Below are 16,222 nucleotides of genomic sequence, written 5' to 3' on the forward strand. Positions count from 1 at the left end.
ATCACGACTCCATAGCAGCTTTGTCTTCACTGTTACACGTCAGAGAAACTTGCTCAGTGGAGTCCTAAGTTTGTAAGACAAAGTTAAGTAAAAAGTTAAGAATAAGTAAGGAGAAAATAAGCTTTCTTGGCTTGCAAGTGTGTCTGACCTCTGTGTGTCTCTCTGTGGGTGTAGCTGTGCAAACCATCTCCCCATGTGCCTACAGGAATGGTGACTGTACAGCAATAATAAGCGTTCTTCTTTATAACACTTATTAATCCATGACATTTAAATATTTCATTAAGTCACAGATGTGCTCTTAATTGCTTAATTTTAGTGACTGCCTCTTCTGCAGGATAGTACACAGATGTAGTTAAAACTTCAGCATTTGTTCATTTTGTGCAGTTAAAAAGATAGTGTGTGAAATAAAAACTTCTTGTAAACCAGTCATTCTGTTTTGCAGTGTGGAATTGGTGTACACTTGTAAAAGTAGGAGGCATCTTTCTGTCTTAGGTATATCTGTTGTGTTAGATGTCTTTCCGCAGTCAGGGTTCATAGTGAGTCTTCACATTTTCTCTTGAACTTATTTTACCACTGTTTCTTGTTTGATGGCAGGGGAAGTTGCTATGTAATATGATGCTGTCATTCCTATCCTTTCCAAAAAGCCTTCTGAACAGTTTTTGGTGTTTTTTTTTTTTTTTTCTTGGCTCTTAAATGGAAAAAGGCTCGTCTGTTTTTGTGTGTGTGCATAGTATCATATGTTAGTCATTGGACTTGTGTTTATTTCTGGTTTGACTTTTCCTATGCTGAATTGATTCTGCAGTGCTTCTTTCCCCTTTGGTTTTAGAATGTCCTTTCAGTTTGCTGGTATTTTGTCTTGTGGTGCTGAATCGTATTGGCTGAGTTGATTCACTTGCGTGCACCAAGTAGGGCATGGTACCCCTGAAGGCATCTCATGGAAGAGGTTGGGTTGGTGCTGGGGAGGTTTTGCTTTGTTTTTGGTGGGGTGGGTCAGTCATGTTAAATTAGGTTGCATTTCTGTCTACTGCAGGAAACTTCAGAAACCCCAGAAAGCTTCACCATTTACAGTCTTCTTCACAATGGCACTTTAGAAATATGACGTTCTGGTGTATGACTGGCCTGCCTTATTGGTGGGACTGCTGTGTGGAGTGGTGCTCTATCTACTGAATTATAACCTCAGTCTTTGTTTTAACGGTCAGGGGTGGTCGAGTGAAGCTAAGCAGTGACATGTCAAAAAAAATTAATAGATGTTTTGAATTATTGTTAATATTTTTTCATTGTTTCACTGGGGTTTTAATTGTGTTTTGCTTCAAAAAAGGATTGTAGACTTTCTTAAAGAGGAATGTGTAGCACTGTGCTCCAGTGATAGGTGGAGTTTGTATTTTTCCAGTCATCCTAAGTTTGTATAGATGCACATTTATTTATTTGAGGAGTTAGCAGTTCCTCTAATTATACTTCTACGAACCAGCGTATTTATGAATTCTTCTGCACCAGGTTAAAATAAGCAATGCTTTCCTGTTGAAAACAAAGTTTGACAGGTACAAACATTATAAACAAAAGTGACAAATACTGTTATATTGTAGCTTTTATTAACTGTTTTCTCATGTTGGTGAAAAGCATTCATGCACTGCTTTTTCCTAGCTATTGAAAGAGAAGTCATTTAGGAAATTCTGTGCCACACTTAGTGCCATAAAACTGTGCTTTGTTCTCCATGCTTATTTTGAAAGGATGTCCAAAATATGCATCTCTTTTAGTGAGCAAATGGTTTTTGAAGAAAGAGTCATCATGAGTTCATAGAAATAGATAACAAAGAAGGAGCACTCATGGTTTTTGTTCCAAATTATCTTGTATGTTATCCCTAGTTAAGCAGAAACTTCTTACATTTTATCACTGATAATGGAAAATCTAGAAAGAAGGGATTGGTACTTAAGAATTTGCCTGCCTGCATTTCAGAAGGCATGTTGTGCATCCTGCTTCATTCTCCCTTTAGCAGTGCACTCCCTCAATTTGGGCAGTGCAGCACACCTCTTCTTAACAATGTTGACGGTCACGTGCAAATTTATAAATGCAGCTTGGGCAAACAGGACAGTTGAAGAAGGCATCGCGTTGTCAAGGAGATCAAATAGCAGTAGCACCAGTAAGGAAGCTGCCTCCAGGTCAAGATATAGCTGATGAAGAGGCACAGTCTGTGGTCTTTCCAGTAGGCTCTGGGGAGCTACGGCCGCCATTTGGATGGCTGCAGATGTTTGCTGCATTCATGGAGTTTTTAAAAACCAACCAACAAACTGAAAGGGGGGAAAAAAAGACTGAAGAGAGAAATCCACAGTAGTACATGCAGTGCTGAGTGAGTATTGTGACTGCATGTGCCCATTCTTTGTTCTCTGCCTGATTCAGTTTGTGTGTTTATGCATAAACACTGTAGTGGTGATCTGTGTACAAGGAAAGTGCAGACAACACCTGCAAAACTCTAAAATCAACTTGGTTTAAGTCAAACCAAGAGCAAGAGCTTAGTTAATATCTAGAACTTTGGGTTTGTTGGTAAACCTTGTGCTTAAGAGCTAGTGGGAGTCTCATTTCCATCAAAGCTACAAATACATACTTGAGCACCTTCTTTGATTTTTCTCCTGGATGTGTACAAAGCATGGTATTTCATATCAAAAACAATGTTCAGATATGAAGTTGCTGTTAGCCCTTTTTAAAGTGTGGTTTGTTTTGCTGCTTACATTGCACTATTTCAACCTAATGTATGTGTTAACAAAAGTTAAGAGAAGCAACTCCAATGTGCACGCTAGTGCTTTGAATGAGCATGACTTGAATGGATTTTTTAATATCTAAATGTAATTTTTTTTTAGCACAAAATGCCTGCCAGAATATTTAGCTGGAAGTAATTCAACTTTTTTTTTTCTTTTTTAAAATAAGATATCAACAAGTCAGTGGATGAAATTGCAGTGCTGTGGAATTTGACAGAGGAAGAAGACAGAATAATGGGAGTTGGAAGGGATGTTGTACAGAAGACATGCTTTGTGTTTTTTAAAGGAACTTAATCATCTTGGAACGTACTCATTTGGAAAATACCAATTAAAATTGCTTTGAGTACTGGTTGGATATATCTGCCTACTCCTGTGCCTTATTGCTCCCTTTTCCATAGGGAGTTTGCTTTTGGCACATGAATAGCTTACACAAATTATCCAACTCTTACTTTTAGAACTGCAGTAACTAAGGAGTAGCTCAGCAGTTGAATGCTTTTAATTTTGAAATAATTTGTTTCACAAATGGTACCTAAATTATTATTTTTAAGGACCTTTTTGATAGCTGGATGTGTGTCTAAATGGAATTAATATTTTTTTTTGTTGTGCTTAATAGGCTCGTGTACCTCAGGTGAAGTAAGCAGGCATGATTGTGGTAATAAATTACCACAGTTTGTGCAGTCTCCCGTGCTTCCTCATGAGTAACTGTATTTCCTCTGTATGGTACCATTAAGACTTCACCTGTACACAGACATTTTTTTGAATGGAATCTTAAGAAAGAAGGTCTTTTGTAAATGGTCTGTAAATTCGTTATCTTACTCCATGTCTTGGGGGGAGGGGAGAGGGTGAAGCCAGTCCCTGTGGTGCTGATGGGGCTGAGCAGGATGCAGAGATGCTCTTCTTCTCTTACAGCCCCTGTCCTACAGAGCTCCCTGTCAGTGCTACTTCCTCTCCTTCCCAGAATTGAAAGCATCCTCCAACTCCTTGCTGGCTGCATGAAGCAGCTGTGGGGCTAGTAACGCTCCTCTGCTTGCTCAGGGAATGCTGGAGGCAGAGGCACAGTGAGGCTGGGCCAGGTAGAGCCTGGTTGTTAGTGTTGGGAGTTGCATGTGCTTTGAATCACTATTTGTTTAGATCTTGCTTGTTGCTATGTGTGGGATGCTGAAAGTTTCACTGTGTTGAATTTAGAGGAAAGAGCTTCTTTAGAATGCCTGTGATCAAAAATGTTAGTATCAGTGAAGTAACGTTTGTGGGAAGGAAGAAAATTGTGTCAGCGTGTGCAAGTAGGGCAGGTTTATAGGTATGTCTGAGCATAGTTTAGATATTTCCAAGAAGTTATAACAACACTAAATAAATTCTGCTTGCTTATTCTGGTGATGTTTTGTTGATACTAGTTATTAATTATGGAACTGAGAACTATTGAATACTTGCTATACGTAATTTAGGCAAATAAATACTTGACATAGCTTTGCAGATTCCAGTATTCAGTTGCCAGTTTTTGATGTTTGATACTCATACATTTATAGATAATAACAGTATCTAGAAAATGTGAAAATGAATGTTATTCATTTAGAACCCTATCCCACATTGCTAAGCAAGTTTTTTGTTGCTTTCAGTAACTGTTGCAGGAGGAAACCCCGTTAGAAGTCTCCACCTTACTTGAATGGGATCAGATTTTCATTTTTGTGTGCTTTTTCTTTCTCTGATGTTACACTAAGATTTTAGATATGACATTAATTAAAAAAATAAAATAAAATCTTGAAGATAAGACAGCAGCAGGTTTTCCCATGGGCATTAGCAATAGCCTTGGCTTTGTAAATACTGAAAGATTTAACTTTCGCTACAGTAAATTTATATTTATAGGATTTGATTTGGGAGATGAAAACAAAGGATCCATGCGTTCTTATCAAGGTGCTTTCTTTTGAAATGTCAGATACGTGAAACTTAACCATTATCAAGGAAAAAGAAAGCAGCAATTACCTAAAAGAAGACAACATAATCACTTGTCATTGATTTCTCAGGTTAGTGTATAGAACATGTTTGTCTGTCTTCTTGCCCCAGCACCTGAAGCATTCGGCCTTTTGTAACGTCAGAATTTTTCGAAGCAGACTTCAAACTGAGTGCCATGTGCCTGAACACTCAATTCTGAATTCCTTTTTCAGCGCTCTTGTCCAAATTGTTCAGAGCATTTGATTAACGCTCTGTAGTAAAAATTCAAATTTCGTTTTTGTAAAGTAAGATTTTGTTGACATAGTAAATTAGAGTTGCCATGTATTTAAAAATGCAGAACATTTAGTTTTGTAACAGATGATCGTTGCCTGACCACTGTTATCACTGCAACCCAAACAGTCATTTTGGCAGTGCTGCTCCGGACCGTTGTTGTTCTGGCTTGTGAGTGGAAATTGGTCATCCTGTAAGGAGGCAGTGGATGTTATATATATGTAAATTCTGTTCTCAGCTTTCTTTGAAACTCTTAGTCTGCTGGCTGGTAGAAAAGATACATTGTTTGTCATTTTTAGGCTTTTTTTTTTTTCCCTCATGGGAATAAACAAAACATAGTTGCAGGATCCTGAATAGTGCCTTGTAGCTGGGTAGCCTGTCTGATCAGTATGACTGTCTAAATTGCCTTTTGCTGGTCCTCTTAATGTAGTTATCTCTGACTTGGTTATTCTTTTAGTCTATTGCCCTCTCATTGGCCTTAAACCAGACTAGAATGTACGTGCAACGTAGATGTTGGAATTTGGAAATGAGTTGGTGAATGACTTGTTTCAGTGCTTCTTTGGGAGCTGGGGCTGGTTAGCATTGTTAATTTACTGAGCTGTGTGTCCTGGGTGGACGTGGTCTGAGCACTGCTGTGCCGGCGTGTAGCAGGTTGTGAATAATGCAAGTGGTTGTGGGACAGATGGTTAAGCACTCAAACTAAGTCCTGTGTTAAGGAGCTGAATGTCCTCCTACTTAGATTATAGGAACTGGGGCATTACCTGAAGCAGCAGTTCAGATCTTTAGTGAGCTGAAACAGAGGGCAAGGGACTTACATTAGTTTGGTTCACGTACCCTAAAGCTGTGCAAGGTTTTTGTGATCATTTGTGCTTACATTCGGGGATTGTAAGACTGAATCAATTTATGATGATTGAAGCATCATGTTTTCAAGTTTCTTTAGGTATTTTTAACTTGTAAATTCCCATGGATGAAAATTGTGATGAAGCATCTAGTGACATGCTTAAAAGATTCTTTTTTTTTATTCTGTACCTCTACAAAAATGCGCAACATAGTTTCAGTTCAGACTTCCCTCTCTTTAACTTAAAGTCATTGAGTCTTGTTATACTTTTGTCTGCTAGAACAAAGAGCCTTCTGTTATTAGCTTTCTTTTCTGCGCAGGCTTAGCAATAGTTTGTGGCCTTTCGATTTTCTTTGGTAAATTGTAGAAAGTGGACTTGAGGCTTTTACTTCGAGATACTTCAATCTTTTGTTTTTCTCATGGTCTTCCAAGACCTGTCCAGCATATCAATGTCTTGCTTGAATTGGGTATGCCAGGATTGGACGCTCTGCTCCACTGGCAGGTGTAGAAGTGCCAAATACGGGGTATAAAATAATCTGTCTTTTCCTAATTGCATTGTTATTTATGCACTGGAGAATCTTGCTAACTGTTTTGGCCATAAAGTTGCAAAAGGAGTTTCTATAGTTACTGTGCAGTGTTTTATGACCATGTTAATGCTCCTTCCAGGGTCATTGCTTTCTAAGATAAAATCTGTATTATGTACATACAGCCCAATGCCTTTGTTGTTAGATACACAGCTTCACCTTTATCTGTATTGAAATGTTTGCTTGCCAGCCAAAAAATCATGTCTCATTTTATCATTATTAGGCTATTTTTCTATCAGAATTAGTTTCAATTTTCTTCGGGGTCATTGCTAAGGACCTTATATAATACATAGCTGTGATAATTTCCCCAAGGACCCCATTAAGAACACTGCTGACTCTCAATTCACAGTTACAGGCTTAAACGTATGGTGATGGCTTCATAAACAAACTGTAAGAGACAGGATGAGTAGCTAGGATGAGTAAGTTCAAAGACTGAATTTATTCCATCTCTACCTATTAATTAAAGCACGTTAGGGGAGGGTTGTATTAGGGAATAGATATTGCTGGTGATTGTATATATCCTTTTTCTTTTGTGGGTTGAGTGCTATGTTTCCCAGAGTTGTCAGTGCTTCTTTGAGTGTTCCATTACGACGTTGAAGATAAATGATTGAATAATCAGAACATCATGTAGAACAAACAGAAAAACCCAAGCATGATACTAGTTTGTATTGGCTTCTGTAGCAGAAAAGATTCTGTAAGAAGTTTTCCTTTAACGCCTCCTCTTCTGGGAGCCTGCGTTAGGGGAGCAGGGTGTCCATGGTGTGCTTTTTGTGGTTTTGTTTTGCACTTTCACTCCTTAGAGCACAGGGTTGATAGAAACAGAAATCTGAGTAATCTAATAAATACACTTCTCTGAGGGTCACGATATGAAACCTTCAGAGTCTGAATAAGTGTTTTGCACTTTGTTTGTTTATTTATTTTTGCTAGCAACTGCATCCTTTAGGATCTTCTTGCAGAAGATCTTGTAGGTGGTCTTGTAAGTGGTCTCACTGAAGTGTTACATAAGATAAGCAGGAGAACTGTGGTAGTGGTGTGGGAGAGAGAAGTGAAAGGAATGAAGATACCACAATATAGTTGTTACTGTAGCTCATTCCGGATATGAATATAGATGGCAAAATCCTCACACTGTTAGGTAGAGTGGATTTGCTAGCTGCTAAAAGACCCAGTGTCAAGTCTTGCTGGTAATTGAATGGGTGGGTTTGGGTGGGCTGGATATTCTGGGGCACGGGGGAGTTGTGAGTGAAGGGGGATCCATTCAGCAAAACACAAATGGGTGATTTTCTCCAGCTTCACAGAACTTAATGTTGCCTTGAGTTTCCATACAAACCTGCTTGCAGTTTTTTACATCATTTTGCCAAGAGCAGAGATTGTTTGCTTTTGTTGCTGTAGCTTCTAAAATGCGGAATTATGAGCGTGCTGTAAATGCTTGCCCAGTGCCATTGCTCCTGTGAGGAACAAAACATACTATATGGGCAGGTTATGTTATATTATTGTAGGACCCAAATTGTTCTCTTTACGTGAAGATCTGTGGGAAACGTGCTTTCTGTGAGCTGTTGTACAAGTGTGGTGTACTGAGAGATGCATACCATTTCATGGCCATGGTTAATATGTAACTGGTGATAATAGATGTAAGTTTCTGGTGAAGTTAATGGGAATGAGCCTCGGCTTGCGGCTGGGCCCCTACTTTGCTGTCCTTCTCTGTGGCCTGGTTACCTTCCCAGAAACTTGGCTCAGCCCGCAACCTTAGGCAGCAACTTTTCTGTTGTCTGCATTATGGTAGTCAGTGACCCTACATTTTCCACAGCATCTGTTCAAACCTATACACGGGGTGGCTTACTTGGTAGCACCCAACATAGATGAGTGTTTCCCCAGTCCGGTGCTTTCTGGCTCTTTATCCATATATTCTATCCCACATCTATCTTTTTATCCCTACATGATGGTCCCATACTTACACCTCTGTTAGGCAGTACCCACCCTGTATTCCATGGAGTTGCTACGTGTCCTGGTGGGCAGATGCTGGCGAATAGGAATACATTGCATAGGAGTAAATTGGTACTGGTCAGCTGGCTGGTTCTTGCTTACCTCCTGGTGAAGCACTGACATCTGACAGCTGGGCCATGAATAAAATACCCTGTTCAAATATGAGGTGAAGTATGTTTGTTGTCTTTATTTTTCCCTCCCTCCCAAACAGTTTTTCTGGAAGAAATTTCTTCTTAAGATATTAGAGTTCTGAGGTGGTTCCAGCATTCTACCAACCTGGAAGAGCGTGCGTGGCCTGCTGCATGGCTGCAGATGCTGTATCAGGATCCAAACTTACCCAAAGCACTGCGGAGGAAAAGAGGTGCACAGTGCAAGCTCTCTTCACTCACCCATCCCTTTGCATTGTTGAATGTTGTTATGCTGGAAGAGCTACCTTTCAGGTCATCCTGGTTATTAGCACAAGCTAATAGGTGCAATCATTATTATCATGTGTTGAGAACTCTGCTCCTGTGGGGGTGGGGGAAGAATATAATTGGGATGTCTACTTAGGGGATGTAGGCTGTTGTGCAGCTTGTCAAGACTTGCTCTGAGAGCCATTTTGTCAGCATTTGATCTACATATCATCTGTTATTTCTGCTTTACAAGAATAATTACTGGCTGTTACCTTCAGTACAAAATGCATTATTACCACCTATGCAGACATGAAGTGAGATACAAATCTGCAGTCTACTCTCAATTGTACAGAAAATGTGGAAAAGTCTTTAGGTTAGCCTTGACACTGTATTTTGATTGTGAATTACTGAAAGCTTTGCATTGCTTCACAGTTATGTTGTATTAAAAGAAAAATCAATGTTACGGTCTGACTCTTTTGAGAGTGATTTGCTGTAACTGGCTTTTCATGTATGCTTGGAAGCATTACCTCATGCAGTGAAGTATGTATATAAGAAGAAAAAGATAAAATGTTGAAGTTTAAACAATCTAGCAATGACTACGGTGGGCTGTACTCTGTGGTTCTTCTCCTAATAACATTAATTATTGCAAAGTTTTATCTTGAGTATGATTTGCTAGTGTTCTATATATCCAGCTCAAGCAGTGCTCCCCTTCATGAGGAAGAGAGGAAATTACTTTCATTGATCCAGTTCATTCTACCATTTTCCATTACACTTGTACAAAAACTTTAGAAATCAATCGGATCAGTCTTCCGTGCTCAGCTTCCGTGAATTTTGAGGCTGTTGCTTGGAAGCATGGTATCCTTGACTGTAGTTTTCAGTCTTTGATTCAGGATTGGAAGATAGACTTATCCAACCATGTTGTTCAGCTGCAAAAGCATTTGCTGAGCTATTGCTTTTGGTCTGCCAGACTTTGGCTGAGGAGAAGAATCGAATGACCTCTGCCCCTGCTAGTATGTCTGTATTTCTTTTTATACAGGGAAGCAGTAGCTTTACCTATTAAAAAGAAAAGGCCACAGGAAAGTCTGGTAAGAGAAGGAAAATTTAAAAAGGGTATATTTAGGACTCATTGCAGTACAGTAACAAAAGAAGAAAAGTGGCACAGTACTCAGAAGGAAGAGGAGTTGATTTCTTTTTTAAATCAAATTTTATTATCATTAATTGAGAGGAAAAATGAAATATGAAACAGAACCAGTGATATGATTCAGCTGGTCTTTTTTTCTTCCTTGTTGCACGTAGGCAGCTTCCAGTTAGAAGTAGAAATTTCCAATGGAAATTATTGTATGTGTGAGGAATTTTATTAATAATGCCAGTTTGCTGCTAAGATCAATTGGGTCTTATGTGGGCACAGCACTGCACTTGTATGCTTCTAGCAGGTAATGTACTGAGTATTTTCAAGCACAGTTTTATGTCAGATAAGAGTACTTTTCTGAGGAACAGCGTGGTTGACAGAGAAGTGGGACGTACTGCTGATGGTCATGCTTGAACTGTCCTCCTCTCCCTCCATCTCTCATTACTCATTTTGCAGACTTAAAGTTTTTTGTGGTTGTATTGAAAACCTGTAAGCTCTGAGGAGTGATTTTAATCTATTTGCTTCTACCTCCTCAGCTTCCTACTCAATTAAATAGCTTTTAATAGCAGTTTTACATAGTTGGGACAGCTTTTGGACTGATAGAGGTACACTTTTATTGTAACATATAACTTCATAATATGGTTCTTCCTGAAGTTAAGTGTAGAGGAAAGAAGCTGGTAACTGAAGTGCAGCTTTTGTGTAGGCATAGAATTGTGTGTTTTTACTTTTTATTGATGGATTGTTCCAGTATTCTTTGGTAGTTATGGAGGCCTACGTAAATCCTTTAGCCCTGTTAACAACAGATTTACTTATCCACTTTTGTGGAACTCTTAGAAGTTTCTTGGTGATCCCCTGGGTCCCATTTGATGAAAATTCCCCAGGATCCAGAGGAGTTCAGGCTCAGAGACCTGAGTCAGCATCTGTGCGTAATGGAGAAACATGTATGGTGTCTTTCTTTCTTAATTTCCATACATTTGACTTAGCTGCAGAGGTGTTGCATGCGTTTTTACATAGCATTTTCGTAGTATTTTGATACCTGATAATATTTAGGGCACACTAAGGATTCTCTGTTATGTTTTTTATTAATTAGTGATCAGTTGTGGGGTGGATATTGGGCTCCAGATGGAGTTAGGTGCATATGCTTCATTTTGCCTAGGGATTTCTGAAAGGTTCACCTTGATGGTTATGATTAATCATAAATCCATTTTACATTTGTTCTCGTTTCTTGGAGAAGTCCATGCATTTTAGCTATGGCTGCTAAAACATGTTTGATTCAACTATTTTAAATTTGGTGCTAAAAGTGAACTGATAAAAACTTCTGTGCCAATGTATGGTTAATTAACCAGTTCTATTGCAGAGTCTGATTTGAAAAACTGCTGTTTTCTGTTCTATGTAGGGCTGAAAGCTACAGAATATTCAAATAATTCTTAGGTGCTGCAATAAGATTATTACCTCAAATGAGGCCCATCTGCATACAATCCCCAGGACACAGTGTTCTGACTCGGTTGGTTTTGAAATTGTTGTAGCCACATGAAGTGTATTGTGTCTGGGAAGATGAAGGATATATTAAACTAAATAGTAAGAGTTTGCTAAAATAGTAATAATGCTAGCTCAGTTACCTGAAATACTGTTCAGAAATGTGAAAGATACCATCTAAATGTAGCAGGCAGTCACAGTGTTTACGTGCTAACTTTCAGATGCACTAACACCATAGCTGGCTTATTAACCATCTCACTTTAATGTTTGTCAGTTTCGAAGGAGTTGCAGCTAACCCAAAAAGCAGTCATTCTTGCTAGAGTGTCCAAACAAGTCACATGTCAGTTTGAGTATAGCTGTAGAAGTACAATTGTACCAAACTTTGTGAAGTCCAAGCTTTTAGACTTCAGTCTTGCTTTGAATTGGATGGAGACTTTCTGCTTATGCAAATTCAGCAAAAAATTAAATCCTTAGATCAGAATCTTTACCATTTAGTGAAGTCCTTTATGTGCTAATTCATTTCTTTAGTTTTCCCCACGCACAAGCTTTCTTCTTCTGCCTACCCCATTAAAAGACCTTACTATAAATGTGGGCAGGCTTCAGGTTTTTTATGACTTCCTGTTTTTTTTCAACATCTATGCCTGTGCTTAATTAGGATATTCCTCATATATTCAAAGTAGGATTTGATTGCTATAAGTAATATGCTTCTTATTTTTAATGCTTTTGAGCAGCTGTTACAACATTTTTTATTATTATTATTATTTCACAGGCAAATTTAGAAAACAAACCAGTAAATGGCCGCAGACCAGAACTCATGGAATGCAGTATATGCGGTCATGGTGAAAAATACAGGGTGAAAACAAACCAAACACAACCCTTTGAAAATGCACAGTCTAAGGAGAAAGAAAGAATGACAGGCTTAGAAGCAGAGAAGTGGGCACATAACGAGAAGCCATCCTTTGGTGTCCATGTCAATGGAGATACCCATGGAACTGTGACAGGCCACGAACACTTGAGAAATGCAGAAGAAAGTGAAAGAGCGGTCTCTCCCAGTCAATTAGCTGAGCCAAAAAAATCATTTGCACAGACCATCAAAAATGGCATAAAAACCCTACATTACTTATCACCAGAAGCAGTTGCTTCACTGAAAAAAGCATCTGTAGTGGAAAGGACAGATTTGACAAGCAACTCCCATGCCCAGTGGATGAAGGCTACCAATCTGAATGACATAGTCAGCACTCTGACAACTAGTGTTAGCTGTGTTCACCCAGACAAACAAGGAAATCTTTTCATGAAAGAGGAAAACTGTACTTGCAGTGTCTTTCAGGATTCTGATAAGTCAGTACTGCAAACCAGTTCTGTTTTGGATCTGCAAGAAAGCACATGTTGTCCTCCTTTGGTTAAAGAGGAAGTGCATGGAGAGGATGGCTTCAAAGTACCTAACGCAGAGACACAGCATGAGAGTCCTTCACTCCAGCCAACTTTCTTGTCCCTGATTAAAAACAGAAACCTAACTGTGGAGCAGGTTGTAGCTATTGAAGCTTTAACACAGTTATCTGAAGTCCCTTTAGGAACATCTTCCCCAGCTAAAGCTGAAAATAGTGAGTGTACAGAAGAAAGAACTTCCAACTTGCTCCATAGTTATAAAAGAGATATTTCATCCTCCTTTACGTCTTCTACATTAAAAGAAATCAATGACACTTACTTACAGAAAGAACAACAGCTCTTGACTCACTGTGCTCACTCACAAAAGCAGCTCCCGAATAAGCCAGCGTTGTACAATGGCCAAAGTTCGATTTCTGAATTGCGTGACAAACCTGCCAATCTTGCTAGCGAGATGTATAAACTGCAGTTATCCTCAGGAGATACCAAAACTTTATCCGAGTTAAGATCTAATGCAAAATCATTTTCAGGACTTAATACCAAGAAAAACTATGATCCAGTCACCCTTTCACGGTATTGCAATGTTCAACATGCGAGCAACAGCTTGGATACTCTTGGCCAGTTAGATCAAAAGCCAACCTGTAATGATTTGAACTTGGAAGCTGGTTCTTTAATTAAAGAAGGAGGAATTCACAGCCAGGATGAAGAGGATGTAGCTACACAACTAACTCAACTTGCAGCATTAATTGAATCAAACCGGGCAAATCCAGAACAGAAGAATGACATAAAGACATCGCTGCTTAACTTAATATCCCATGAGAGGCAAGCAAAACATAACCAAGATCTGCTGCAGAGAAAAGAATCTGTATTTTTTAGGCATAATTGCGGTTCCTTACTGTTAAAGCAAAAACAATCAACAAATAAAAAAGGAAATGCTGTACCATGGAAACCAAGACACAAAAAAAAGCCTCAAGAAGCACGCTATCAACAAATTAATCGAAACCAACTAGAGTTGTTGTCATGCCAGCATAGTGAGTTACAGGACATTTGGATATCATCAAAACTGCACAAGCTTGGCCAAACCATGCCACAGGACTCCAGAATAGCTTTATCGGAAAAAAAATCACCAAGAACCAAAGTACAGAAAGCACTGAGTCAAAATGCGCTAACATTACAGGAAAAACCTAGGTTGTTTCTTCCTCAAACACAGATAAAGTTCCACAGATTATCTGAGGTACCGCAGGACAAAAAAAAAGACAGGTTGTTTGGCTATGAAGTGGTGAATGAGCAAATCAAAACTGCAGGCTCCAGTGACCCACCAGGCATCATTCCACTGAAAAACGATGTTGCAGCATGTAACCAATATAGTGATCTGCTCTCCCGTAATCCTCTGTCAGTTTCGCAGTTGAAAACAGCATCCTTGTTAACCAGACCAAGTGAAAACACACAGATGTTTACAGAAAAATGTAATTCTCAGGTACAGCAGGCAGTGAATGTTGGTCAGACACATCCTTTGCCTCAAACTTTTAGTCAGTCTAACCTGAGAGCTAGCGAAGCGTGCAGTGAAGATAAAGCCTATGTCCAGCAGGGTGCTGTTGATCGACAGGTAGATCCGAAGTCGCAGATGCTGCCTGTTTCCTGCAGTGCGGGTCAGGTGCCAGGCACTGTGGAAGCTCTCAGGAACATGGAGTGTGCAGGTGAAGTTACCATTCTAACATCAAGAAGTTTGGGTACTGACCATCCACAGAGCACAGGCGACTCAGGGTGTTCTCCAGCAAAAAACACACTCAGCAGTTTTCTTGAATCACCGATGAAGTTTCTCGATACTCCTACAAAAAATTTAATAGATACACCTACAAAAAAAGGACAGTCTGAATTGCCAACTTGTGACTGTGTTGGTAAGTCATCCTTTTGCTAGCTTTTACCTGTACCTCTCACATGGGCATGTGTTTGTGTTGCTCCCCTTAATGCAAGAAAGTATACTTGGTGCATAGGTGTTGCAAAAAGATACTTGTTTTGCTGTTAGGGACTAGAAGGAAATGATTCTTTCCCTTTCTGTAACCTTTGCCTGGTGTTCTTCAGGCCTGCAAATAACAGCAAAATTCGGTATTTTTGGCCTTGCATCTGACCTGTTTAAATTGAAATTGAGGAAAATGAGTTTTTCCAGTTGTTTTCTTGTTACTCGCTTGTATGCTTGTAATTTCATCTGAGTATATTAGATCAGGATTTCTATGGTCTCAAACTAGTTTCTGCTTGAGATGAGCTGGGCAAAAACTTTCCCAATACCTTTTCATTTTTACCTAAATGCCTCCTGGCTAAGCAGCAAGGAATTGTTGAGGGCAGTTCTGTTACTGTCATGGTTTGCCCTGAGGGTGGTGGGAGTTTCTGTTATGATTCCTGTCAAAGGCTTGTAGATGTCTCATCTCAGAGATAAGATGAGGTGGAGATTAGGTAATAAATCCAGATACAGAACAGTTTGTGTTGTAGCATGAGGTGTCGGATTGAACTCGGTGCGGAGAATTTTGCAATACAACTTGATTGATGGTATTGGACATGCTGTGTTTTCAAACTATCAAAGCACACAGATGGGGAAGAAAAAACCACTGCAGGGACTGTTAACATTGTACACAGGAAGATTTTTTCATCTTTGCTCTAATGTTCTGAAGCAACAAGCTGTTAGTTAAGAGGCCTGGATTGCGGTTTTTGTTCTGTAGTAGCATATGACTGTCAGCTGATGTTTTTTGGCCTCAATTCTCCGTTGTCTAAAATTAATTGATAATGTTTGCCTACTCACAAGGGCATTGGAAGCTTACTTAGTCAATATGTGTCAGGTCCTGCAATGAACATTGGTAAAGAATGCAAGATAGTATTATAAATAGGATCTATTTGTAGCACCAAGAAAGAGAATCTACCAGAAGATTAATAGGAGAAAGCAAGCATGAAATAGTATAATTTTGATGTCTCTGAGGGGAAAAATCAATCATGCTACTTATTCATTGCATTTCAGGGGCAGATTTTGTGTATTTAAGATGATGTTTCTGTAAACCATTTCTGTGCTGATTTGTAGTGATGTAAATGAGAAATGATGTGCGAACTTATTTTTCTCAACCTGTTTGTAGAGCAAATTATTGAGAAAGATGAGGGCCCATATTACACACACCTCGGGACAGGACCAAGCGTTGCTGCTGTGAGAGAAATAATGGAGAACAGGTGAGAAAATGTGCTTTTTAGTGCTAACGGTGTTTTTGTGTAAACAGAAAAGAAGAAGAGCTGTGAGAAAATGAGTGCTGTTTGGCTTTGTTTTTCTAATACTTTTGCTGTACTCATTTGTAAAACATTTTCCTGTTCTGATGTGCTTGAGGGAAGCTCTCACATTCTAATTCCAAATTCATGCATCTTGTCTGAGCTCCAGCAATTTTAGCCCGTGTGCTCATAGGTGCTGTTGAAGTCCATAGTGATGACAGAGATTAGCA

The 16,222-nt window shown here is 39.2% G+C and overlaps 1 protein-coding gene across 3 annotated transcripts in view; it reads left to right on the plus strand.

The window, feature by feature from the left end:
* Nucleotides 1-16,222, plus strand: part of TET1 (tet methylcytosine dioxygenase 1) — a 69,281-nt gene that overhangs the window by 14,578 nt on the left and 38,481 nt on the right. For all 3 annotated transcript variants that reach the window (XM_042862731.1, XM_042862732.1, XM_042862733.1), the window contains exons 4-5: nucleotides 12,136-14,647; nucleotides 15,869-15,959. In XM_042862731.1, coding sequence (XP_042718665.1) covers nucleotides 12,136-14,647; nucleotides 15,869-15,959 — 2,603 coding nt within the window. The remainder of the gene's footprint in view (nucleotides 1-12,135; nucleotides 14,648-15,868; nucleotides 15,960-16,222) is intronic.

This window comes from Lagopus leucura, unplaced genomic scaffold, assembly GCF_019238085.1.
Source record: "Lagopus leucura isolate 7727_CA_CO unplaced genomic scaffold, USGS_WTPT01 Super-Scaffold_739, whole genome shotgun sequence".
Taxonomy (NCBI): domain Eukaryota; kingdom Metazoa; phylum Chordata; class Aves; order Galliformes; family Phasianidae; genus Lagopus; species Lagopus leucura.